General features: G+C 38.8%; 1 protein-coding gene across 3 annotated transcripts in view; it reads right to left on the bottom strand.

Annotated features, from left to right (window-relative positions):
- Positions 1–12987, bottom strand: part of SNF4Agamma (SNF4/AMP-activated protein kinase gamma subunit) — a 260410-nt gene that overhangs the window by 30618 nt on the left and 216805 nt on the right. For all 3 annotated transcript variants that reach the window (XM_033467829.2, XM_033467828.2, XM_033467830.2), the window contains one exon: positions 511–559. In XM_033467829.2, the coding sequence (XP_033323720.2) occupies positions 511–559 (49 nt within the window). The remainder of the gene's footprint in view (positions 1–510; positions 560–12987) is intronic.

The following is a 12987-nucleotide window of genomic DNA, read 5'->3' as shown; positions in this document are numbered from 1 at the left end:
AATTAGGCGATTGTTAATTTGATATCGATGCAGGAAAGATTGCAACTAGGCGATTGTTAATTTGATATCGATGCAGGAAAGATTGTAATTAGGCGATTGTTAATTTGATATCGATGCAGGAAAGGTTGCAACTAGGCGATTGTTAATTTGATATCGATGCAGGAAAGATTGCAACTAGGCGATTGCTAATTTGATATTGATGCAGGAAAGATTGCAACTAGGCGATTGCTAATTTGATATCGATGCAGGAAAGATCGCAATTAGGCGATTGCTAATTTGATATCGATGCTCTTGTCCCAAATTGTCCATTCTTGTTCACAATTTGCAACACATTTCTCTGTATAACAGCTCGATTTCCTGCTTTCGTCTACATGTTAACGATGAACGCATTAAAAAATGTAAATTACGATCGCCTGCCAAGAAGTTTCACCTCGATATTTCGACCCAGAAAAATCGATCCGACGATAATAATTCGAAATAACGAAAAAAGAAAAAAATGGTAACACTTACTGAGATCAGAGAGCGACACTTTCTCCAGGAAGGGATCGACGACAGGCAGCTGAAACAAAAGCAAACACGTGACATTAACGAACGATAATCACTTCGAAAATAGACTATCGTTATAAAAAAAAAAAATCTCGATGAAAATAGTTCGTTAACCAGTTAGCTGTGACGCCTCCTTTTTGGAGCGCGCACCTACATGTGTCACGAGAATCAAGCAAAGACGAGTATATTCGTCAAATATATTAAGCGTCGCTGTTAAAATATTAGATCAAAAAGACGGTTTTATTTGATAAAATTAACAATTTTATTACTAGTGTACTAATACTATTAATATAAGTACATTATATATAGTATATAATGTATGTATATATATTATTATTATTATTATTATTATATTATTATTATTATTATTATTATATTATTATATATATATATATATATATATATATATAATATTATTATATTATATATACGATAAAATTAACAATTTTATTACTAATATACTAATACTATTAATACATAATAATATTATTATAAACGAAAAACCCAGGGATAATCGAATACTTATAAAAGTTAAGAATTCAAATTGCTGCTGTAGAGAGAGAGCGGTATTTAGCAAAGCAAGGAACAATATATAATAGCACTTTGCACGTCGAACACCAATACCGTGATCCTTCCCTAATTTTATTTTTATAACAATGTAAACAACTTCGCGCAGGATTGGCCTGAAAATATTCTGAACATCTCGAAATTTGAGAATATATTTTTGTTTTCCTTAAAATTACAATTTAAATAGCCAATGGTCGCTGCTTCTTACGCGCGACGAGTATACTCGCCGTGACACAGCTAACTGGTTAAATCGTGTGCGATCCTGCGTCGCGAAAAGTCCGTTTTTCTACCGTTCGCCCGGAGTCTGGGGTCTATTCCGCGAATAGAGAACGAAAAAAGCAAGGACAAGTACCAACGCCTTCTTCAACAGAGATTTCGGACTGAACGGTTGCCTCTTCTTCACGTTCGTCGTTATCTTCGAGTACCAACTCGATAAGATGCCGGACGAGCTGGTACTGTGCGCCATCGCGGTGCCGGGCGTCTTCGCGACGCTTCCGGTCGGTTCGCTGGTCTGCCGCCGGAACAACATTTTCGCGTCGCTATTTCGTCGGACGCGCCCGATCGGGAACACGTGACCGCACCGCGGGCCGGGCCTTCTCACACGAGGTTACGAGTAGTCACTTCAACACAGCGAGCAGCCACGAGAGTCGCCGAGTATTCCGAGACTTCCGGCGAGCCCTCCGGCCGCCATCTTGGTCGCCGCCGCCGCCGCTGCTGCTCGGACACTTCGTTAAAATAGAATCTCGCGCGCTATATCTTCGACCGATTCGAGCGGACTCGGCGGAACGCGCGGCTGTCAACGTCCACGGATCATTTCGTGAGGTCTTCTGGGAAGATTGTCGCACGGTTAGGGAACAGGTTCGTCGCTCGTCACACCGTTATCGGCGCGCACGGTGTTCCCGGCGCGGCGACGATGAAGTAATTGAACATCGAAATCAACAGGCAACATATGAAGCACATTTTCAATCGTTCTTTTCACGTTCGATGGAACTGCGGCGCGTCGAACGATCTTTGCCGCCGAGAATCGATTTCACAGAGTTTCGCGCGACGGAGCCACGAGTCGTCGATTCGACGTGGCTGGGACGAGAATAAATGATAATCTTGACTTGAGTTTTCGAACTTGATTTCACGGAGTCGGTTGTTCCGTTCCGCGATCTTGAAAGGAAGGCGTTTTTTTACAATTTTACGCGCCTTCTCGCGCACGGAATACAGTAATGTCTCCCTAATTGACGCTCGGATTGTATACAAATATGGACAATTTGGGAAGAGGAGACTTGGAATTGGGAATTTGGGAATTCGAGCCTCGTTTTTATAGTTACCGATTGTCAACGATTATAAAGACATAGTGCAAACTGTATTGAAAAAATTGTCCAAATTTCCCTTTGGGGAATTAGGGAGAAATTACTATACGGTCTGACAAAAACAAATGACTTCAGCACTTGTTCTAATTAGATTCCCAGATTCAGGACATCGATTTTTAGACTTTTCTCGACAAAATCCACTGCAATGTACGGTAATGTCTCCCTGACTGACGCTCAGATCGTGCACAAAAATGGACAATTCGAGAAGAGGAGATACAATTGTTCGAGCATTGCGGCTCGTTTTTATAATTCTTGACAATTCGTGACTATAAAAATGAACTGCAAGGATCGAATACAATCGTATCTCCTTTTCTTAAATTATCCATTATTGTGCAGAATCTGAGCGTCAATTAGGGAGACATTATTGTATTTCGAAAACGTAACTTTATACAGTAAATTCTCCCTAATTGGCGCTCAGCTTGTACACAGAAATGAAACAATTTTGGAAGAGAAGCTACGATTACGCGAGCCTTGCGACTCGTTTTTATAGTTACCGATTGTCAACGATTATAAAAACATAGTGCAAACTGTATTGAAAAAATTGTCCAAATTTCCCTTTGGGGAATTAGGGAGAAATTACTATACGGTCTGACAAAAACAAATGACTTCAGCACTTGTTCTAATTAGATTTCCAGATTCAGGACATCGATTTCTAGACTTTTCTCGACAAAATCCACTGCAATGTACGGTAATGTCTCCCTAACTGACGCTCAGATCGTGCACAAAAATGGACAATTCGAGAAGAGGAGATACGATTGTTCGAGCCCTGCGGCTCGTTTTTATAATTCTTGACAATTCGTGACTATAAAAATGAACCGCAAGGATCGAATACAATCGTATCTCCTCTTCCCAAGTTTTCCATTTTTCTGCGCAATCTGAGCGTCAATTAGGGAGACATTACTGTATTTTCAGCGTCGACTGCAAGGTACCAAAGTCAACGTTTCTTCAATCCTGCGATCGTTCGAACAAGTCGACGACGCATCGACTACTATAAAATTTCGTCGCCCTTTTGCCACGAAATTTTTCCTATTTCGAAAATGCATAGAATCCGGCGTCCAGTTCTCATAAAATCGGAATGGCACGTCAATGATCTAGACATGTCGCGCACGCAGAGATGAAACAATTTTGAAAGCGAAGCTACGATTAGTCGAGCCTTGCGGCTCGTTTTTATAGTCCTCGAAAATTCTCGAATAATCGTATCTCCTGTTCCCAAATTGTCCATTGTTCTGCACGATCTAAGCGTCAGTCAGGGAGACATCACTGTAACAACGATTGGAGTCGAGACGGTGGCCTTCTGCCTGTTCGCGTTTCTTCTCGCGACCCTAACGGGTTGTTCCAGGCGATAAATTTTTCTCTTCCCGTGTGTAATAGAAATCGGCCCGACCGGCTTCGAGACGCGCGGAATTTTTTTGAAAATGTAAAACAACAGGCGGACGCGTCGTAATTCACTCGTACACTCGTTCAAACGATTGGTAAACCGCGCGGCGCGCCTATATGCTAATGGCGGCGGCGGAACCAGTTTTAAAACGCGCGGATAACTACCTGCCTACGGAAACGCTAACGAACAAGCATCTCGGACACTGCGGTATTCCGTAAAAATTACACCCGGCCGTATTTTACGAACGCGCGAGCCACCGAAGTTACGACCGAAGTTATCTTCCCGTCCGCCGAAAGCGCGATTCCTATATTTTCCAGACGTTAATGAAGTCGCCGAGCGTGCAATATTACCTACCGCGGCTCCCTTAACGCGTTCCTTGCCACGTGTACCTCCCCCCCCCCCCCTCCCTCACCGTCGATGGTACATGCGTAGGTGTTTATTTAATGCGTTGAGAAAAATAGTTTGTAAGAAATTTAGAACCGAAGCGTTAATTTCCACCACAAGAATGGGAGTCATAATAAGTTTGTTTCATTGTTATATATATATATTGCGATTTGATATTCCACTAAAACTTATTATATTACAATTATATATTGTAATTATTAATTATCGTATATATATATATATTATTAATAATATTATTAATAATATAGAATATTATATAATATTATAATAATATAATATAATATATAATATTATTAATATTATAATATTATAATAATATAATATAATATATAATATTATTAATATTATAATATTATTATAATATAATATAATATATAATATTATTATATATATACGATAATTAACAATTACAATATATAATTGTAATATATCAAGTTTTAGTGAAATATCAAATGGCCAGTGCGAAGAATCGTGTAAAAACAGCTTGGCACGGAACGTGTTAAGGAACGCTTCGTAAAGTGCGCGATGCGTAGAAAAGTAGATAGGCGAATCTCCATAACGGTTCTGCGTTCTCTCGCCCACGCGAATTGTTTTGATCGTTTGGCAAATTTCACGCGGGATATGCACAGTAAATTATTCCCTAATTTTCCTTCGGCTTGTGAACAAATAAATGGACAATTTGGGAAGAGGAGATGCGATTAAATTAATAAAAATATATAAATATTATATTTTATTATATATGTGTTATAATATATATTATAATATTTATATATATAATATATATTATTATATATTATAATATATAATTAAATAAATAAATAGAAACGTTATTAATCAAGATAAAGGACATGATAGAAATACGGCGACTAATTTATCCGAAAATTTTTTATGAAAGATTCATTATAATTCCAACAATTTTAGAATGCAAATTCTGGAACCGGGCACCTTTTTACCGAAGCCCGGGTCTACTGGGAAGCGAAAGTACGATTATTCCAGTCTTGCACCTCGTTTTCATACTTGTTGACAATCGGCGACTAGAAAAACGCGTCGCTAGGCTCGAACAATCGTATCTCGTCTTCCCAAATTGTCCATTTTTGTTTTCAAGCTGAGAGAAAAACGTGGGAAAAATTTACTGTACATACTTTGCGGTGGGTTTCTAAACGCCTATCGCGGTTGCTCGGAAAATCGTCGAAAAACAACGTATCGATGCCAGCGGAAGTAGCCGCGAAAAGCGCTCCGTCTAAATTAGCGTACCACGCGCGATATTAATTGCGCCGAGTGCACGAAACCGTGCACTCGTGCGTACAACACGGACCATTTGACGCGTTCGCTGCCGAGGCGCGGTCGACGCTGACCCGGTCTTAAATTAATTAAACGAAACGAACGTTGGAGCTCTCTCACGATTTCGCAGATTCCGTCGAGCTTACGAGCGTCGACGAACGCGGGATTTATAGTTCTCTCGCCCCCCTCCCGCATTTCTTTCGCGCTTCCTGGCTTTCTTTTTTTATTCGACCGATTCCACTCGATCACATAACGCTTCGATCTCTAAATAAAAATACAGTAATTTCTCCCTAATTCGCGCTTCGATTGGGCATAAAAATGGACGATTTTGGAAGAGGAGATATTATTATTGGAGCCTTGCGGCTTGTTTTTATAATTGTTGACTGTCGGTAAGTGAGAAATGAGTCTGAAGGCTCGAATAAGTTATTGTAAATAATAACTCCTCTTTTTTCAATTAATGTAAATAATAACTCCTCTTTTTTCAATTATTATAAATAATAACTTCTCTTATTTCAATTAATATAATTAATAACTCTTCTTTTTCAATTAATATAAATAATAACTTCTCTTATTTCAATTAATATAATTAATAACTCTTCTTTTTCAATTAATATAAATAATAACTCCCCTTTTTTCAATTAATATAAATAATAACTCCTCTTTTTTCAACCAATATAAATAATAACTCCTCTTTTCTCAACTAATATAAATAATAATTACACTTTTTTATTTATATTTATTATTATTATTATTTTATTTATATTTAATATAAATAATAACTCCTCTTTTCTCAACTAATATAAATAATAACTCCTCATTTCTCAACTAATACAAATAATAACTCCTCTTCTTTTCCAACTATTATAAATAATAACTCCTCATTTCCAAAATTGTCCACTTTCGTGCGCAATCAGACCGCGAATTAGAAAGAAATTACTGTAAATCTCCGCGTAACGTCTCCGAGCCGTGATCGTTCTCAAACAAAACAGGAAATAAATATTTGTACTTCCGACCCGTTCACACAATTTTTTTTTTTGTTCGCACACGTTTTATCGCGATCGTCTTCACAGGCACCGCCGCCGCCGCCGCAACGGACGCGTGTTATCAGGATCGACGAAGATGTTGCGCGACATCGCTCCGAGACACACGATTTAGATGCCACGGCCTTCTCGGATGCACTGTGTGCGTCTCCGGGGAAACACGACGACCGATTCGAGTATCACACAGATGCCACATTGGCATTGGACGTCGATGACCACTGGCGCTGAATACAAATGAGAAGCCGGGACAGAAACTGTGCTCGCCGAAGGAAGTGATTCCTTTGTGGCGCGATCCATTGACACCGAGAAGTGGAACAATCTTAGTGAGAACAGCCGTTTTTTTTTATTCCTTTTTTCTCTCTCTCGTCGTCGGGTCATCGGAAACTTCCGTTTGTTCGCGTCTCTTTTATCCGGGACGCGCGGCGGTCTGGTTATTTGAGAAAATTATTGGGTTGGCAACTAAGTAATTGCCGATTTGTTCAATGAAAGAGAAAATTTCTTTTTACTTGGAACGAAGTTTAATCTGTAATGTATTTTCCGTTTTGTTCGATGACCTTTTGCCATCTCTCCGACAACTTGAAAATTCCACGCTCGTAGAAAGTCTGATCCTTTTCGGCCAAAAACTGAGTTAAGTGAGATTTTACAGCGTCATCGTCGTTAAAAGTTTTACCACGAAGGGAATTGTCCAGGAATCGAAATAAGTGGTAATCCGATGGTGCGAGATCGGGGCTATATGGTGGGTGTAACATCAATTCCCAACCAATATCCATCAATTTTTGCCGAGTGGACAAAGACGCGTGCGGCCTAGCATTGTTCTGCTGGAAAATGACACCTTTACGATCGACCAATTCTGGTCGCTTTTCCTTGACCGCTGCATTCAATTTGTCCAGTTGTTAACGTTCACGGATAATAAAAAATAACGTAATAATAATAATAATTTTATATTTTTATAATATTATATAATATATTATATATATTATATTATATTTTTATAATATTATATATTATGTATTATATATATATATATATATATATATATATATATATATATATATATATATATATATTATAATATTATATATTATATATATATATTATATTATATATTATGTATTATATAAATATATATTATAATATATTATATTTTTATATTTTGATAATAATTTTTATATTTACGGATATCATAAAAATGGGAGTGAGAGACATCTATAACTGAAATCGGCAATTACTTAGTTGCCAACCCAATAGTTTGCGAAAGAAGAAATTACTCGAAAAAGAGAGGATAAAGAAGAAATTACTCGAAAGAGCGGATGAAGAAGAATTTACTTGAAAGATGGGATAAAGAAAAGATACTCGATAACGCGAGACACAGCCGCGATTGATCCTGCATCCTGTCGGGTTGCTGCGTCGCCGACCGATGCGCGGTCGATTCAACCACCCGGTATATTAACAAGATGTCTCAAACGTAGCAGCAACCGTCTAACAATTTCCGATAACGAATTGAAACTCGTTTGCAACTAAATCCTTAACGATCCGGGCTCTCCGTCGTTTCTAGCGGCCGAGTCCGCCCACGACGGTTTCGTCTAATCCACTTAGCTGAGAAATGGCCAAGATAAAAATTCCCAGCTGGTCGGAGGAGAAGCCGAGTTTTCTTTCCTGAAAAATCTGATTTTACGGGAAATCGGGCTGCTCGCCGTGCACCGGTCTCGCCGGCGTGACAAATGGCGCCTAAACGTTTAGAGAGCAGTCTACAGGGTGTCTCAAAAATGTCTCGTAATCCGGAAATGGAGGGATTCCTGAGATCATTTGAAGCAACTTTCTCCTTAGCGAAAATGCAAACCGCGGCTTCGTTTACGAGTTATCGACGAATATCAGTGACCAATGAGAGGCGAGATCCGCTGGCGCGAGACGGCCGAGCCAATGAGCGGAGCTGGGCTTCGCGCGCTCGTTGGCTCGGCCGCCTCGCGTCCATTTTTATCCATTTTTGTGCGCTCGATTTATAAGCTGGACGACAATTGTGGAGAATTTCGTTACAGTAATTTCTCCCCAATTCGCGCTCAGATTGCGCACAAAAATAGGCAATTTCGGAAGAGGAGACGATAACCTTGCGGCTCGTTTTTATAGTTACCGACTGTCAAGAACTATAAAAACGAGCAGCAAGGCTCGAATAATCGTGTCTTCTCTTCCCAAATTGTCCATTTTTGTGCGCTTGATTTATAAGCTGCACGACAATTGTGGAGAATTTCGTTACAGTAATTTCTCCCCAATTCGCGCTCAGATTGCGCACAAAAATAGACAATTTCGGAACAGGAGACGATAACCTTGCGGCTCGTTTTTATAGTTACCGACTGTCAAGAACTATAAAAACGAGCTGCAAGGCTCAAATAATAGTATCTCCACTTCCCAAATTGTCCATTTTTGTGCGCTCGATTTATGAGCTGAACGACAATTGTGGAGAATTTCGTTACAGTAATTTCTCCCCAATTCGCGCTCAGATTGCGCTCAAAAATAGACAATTTTGGAAGAGGAGACGATAACCTTGCGGCTCGTTTTTATAGTTACCAACTGTCAGGAACTATAAAAACGAAACTTAAGGCTCGAATAATCGTATCTCCTCTTCCCAAATTGTCCAATTTTGTGGACAATCCGAGCGTCAGTAAGGGAGACATTACTGTAGTAGCTTAAAACTGTTTCTACCAACCACCATGTCTCTGTTTTCCTTGTTGAACACAATATCGAAGCGTGTGCATGTATTCTATTATTCTTAGAAACGTGTAATAGAAATGTATAAATAACCCATGAATTACTATTACGATTTTACGATTAAGTACATTCACTTTACTGTATAGCGAAACAATCTCGTCCGAGATTTGGAAGCTTATACAGTAATGTCTCCCTTATTGACGCTTAGATTGCGCATAAAAATGGACAATTCGGGAAGAGCAGATACGATTAATTTGAGCCTTGCGCCTCGTTTTATAGTTACGAATTATCAACAACTATGAAAACGAGCTGCAAGGCAATCGTATCTCCTCTTCCCAAATTGTCCAATTTTTGTGGACAATCCGAGCGTCAGTAAGGGAGACATTACCGTAGCCAGGAAAATAGTCCAAGAACGAACATCGCGGAGGCGACAGCGACGGTGGCAGAAGTTGCCCGAGAAAATTAGAAAGACCGCGTCGCTTTTCGCGGTCCCCCGACAACGAAACAAGCAAATGCTTGGCAGAGTGGAAGGGCTCTAGTCGCCGCAATCGCAGACGAGGTGAGAACAAGTCATCATCTCACGAATAACCCAGACAAGTGGTTGGTGTTGTTTTGCTCGCGGCGAAGGTGTCGAGCAACGTGTTAACAGTTGGCCATAGTTCGCGCGCGTTCGTTCTCCGCAATGCAAACTGCAGAATATACCTACATATGTACATACGTATATGTATACACACATGTATATGTATACATACATATGTACATACGTATATGTGTACACACATGTATATGTATACATACACATGTACATACGTATATGTATATACACATGTATATGTATACATACATATGTACATACGTATATGTATACACACATGTATATATAGTAGTATAGTTAGGGGAGCGAATCCGGCGTACGTACACGAGCGGATCGTCGAGACATCGTGGATGTACAATGGGAATCGTTGAATTCAAAAAGTAATCCGATTTACTCGATTATAACTCGCTGGTCATTATAACTAAATTCATAATAATTGGGCAGAGAGGAATCGCGCAGAACGTGATCTGATTCGCTCGTTATCTTATCGCTCGTTAGCTATTACGAATCAGTTGTAACAATTAATGAGCTCTAATAGTTAATCATTAATCAGATTACGTTCTGCCTGTCTCCGGTGCTAGGATATTTCGCGAAATTGACGGTAGAATAAATTCTCCCTGATTGAGCCTCGGAATTGGGAACGTAAATTGACGATGTGCGAAAAGGAGATACGATTATTATTTTTGTAGTTTATAGTTCTACAGTTTCTGTAGTTCTATAGTTTTAGATTAATATTTTAAAGTTTTATAGTTCTATAGTTATGGTTATATAGTTCTACGGTTATAGTTCTATAATTCTATAGTTCTATAGTTATAGTTCTATAATTTTATAGTTATAGTTCTATAGTTCTATAGTTATAGTTCTATATTTGTAGTTATATAGTTCTATAATTCTATAGTTATAGTTATATAGTTATAGTTCTATAGTTCTATAGTTATAGTTCTATAGTTCTATAGTTATAGTTCTATAGTTCTATAATTCTATAGTTATAGTTATATAGTTCTATAGTTATAGTTCTATAATTCTATAGTTATAGTTATATAGTTCTATAGTTATAGTTCTATAATTCTATAGTTATAGTTATATAGTTCTATAGTTATAGTTCTATAATTCTATAGTTATAGTTCTATAGTTCTATAGTTATAGTTCTATAGTTATATAGTTCTGTAGTTCTATAGTTCTATAGTTCTATAGTTCTATAGTTCTATAGTTAAAGTTCTATAACTATAAAAACATATATTTCCCACATAAATATATGGGAAACCTTCACGGGAAGCCAAAATTTTATCCTCGATTAAACTGCTATTTTACAGAAAAGAAACAAAATTCTAATTAAATTACAGTCTGCAAATCGGCACAATCGATTCTCAGTTAACTTCACAAATACTGAAATCTTAGGTTTATCAGTGTGCTATCAAAGTAAATTACGATCTCGCACTCGTCCACAGTCGACTCGAAAATAACTGGTAGTTTGTACCACCGAATGGCGCGTGATTAGAGTATTCAGGAAAAATTGCTACGCAAGGAGTGGGGGCGGCGCGACGCATGTGGAGGGAGTCCCACGCAGCGGCGCGGCGCGTCTATCGGGTGAGCATTGTAATTTTGAACTACGACGGCGACGCAGAGCTGCAAGTATCATACAATATAATAATATGTGCCACTCTGTAGACGCGCCACGCCGCTGCGCGAGGCTCTCGCGCATGCGCCGCTCCTGTCCCCACTCCTCGCGTAGCGACTTTTCCCGAATACACCGTGCACGATGCACATACCAGCGGCTGTTGACGTCAGTTTATGCCATGGCGCAGCTGTTTTGCCAGCGGCCGCTAAATCGTGAATGCCAATAACGATCATTCGACATTTACGAGTCTTTCGCTTTTGCATAACGATCGATGACGTTGCACCAGCCAGCTACAGTAATGTCTCCTTAACTGACGCTCAGATTGCGCACAAAAATGGAAAATTTGGGAAGTGGAGATTCGATTATTCGAGTCTTGCAGCTCGTTTTTATAGTTGTTAAAAATATATATATTATTATATATATTTTATTATATTAATATAATAATAATATAATAATTATATATATAATATTATATAATATTATATTAATATAATAATAATATAATAATTATATATATAATATTATAAAATATTATATTAATATAATAATAATATAATAATTATATATATAATATTATATTAATATAATAATAATATAATAATTATATATATAATATTATATAATATATTATTATATTTTATTTATAATATATATATTAAATACATATATTATAAAAAACGAGTCACAAGGCTCGAATAATAGTATCTCCTCTTCCAAAATTGTCCACTTTTGTGGACAATCTGAGCGCAAATTAGAGAGACATTACTGTATATCATAGTTTCGACAGTTTCCTTCTTCAATTCCTAGATCTTTCTCTCCCACCAACGTTTCACCCACGCGAGTTTCAATTTTGGAAAAGAATCGTTCGTCTTCGCTCCAGAAGAAAACGAAGCGGCGGACGTGCATCGAACGACTAGGAAGCTCTCGACGACGAGTCTGTATCTCTCGCTGTTCGAGCGTACGTACATACATATATCGCACGGATTCGTCGGTAGGCGAGCGGGCTGTTGCACACGAGGATTGCCGAAATCGCCAAGAATAAACGCCGCGGAATGAGTAATGGCACGGGTATCACGTCCTAACAAATTGCTGCCAATTTGTAAAATTCTGCGTATGGGGATCATCCGCTCGGCGGCGGGACGACGGGGACGAGCGGACGCACAACAATGAAACGACGGAAAGCTGGACAAGTGACAACAAGGCAGAAGAAACGCGGCGCTTTCCGTGAATCATCCGCCGCGTGCACCGCTTCACGCCGCCTCGTTTTCTTTCTAGAGGCGTCCCTCTTTTTTCAACCTGTCCGAACACACATACATATACGTATATACATATATATACAGGGTGTCCCAAAAATGTCTCGCAATCCGAGAACGGGAGGTTCCCGAGGTAATTTGAAGTAAGTTTGTCCTTGGCGAAAATGCGATCCGCGGCTTCGTTTACGAGTTATTAACGAAAAACTCTGACCAATAAGACGCGAGAGCTCGAGTAGGCAC

The sequence above is a fragment of the Megalopta genalis genome, chromosome 4 (assembly GCF_051020955.1).
Source record: "Megalopta genalis isolate 19385.01 chromosome 4, iyMegGena1_principal, whole genome shotgun sequence".
Taxonomy (NCBI): Eukaryota; Metazoa; Arthropoda; class Insecta; order Hymenoptera; family Halictidae; genus Megalopta; species Megalopta genalis.
This window is presented reverse-complemented; position numbering and strand designations above follow the sequence as displayed.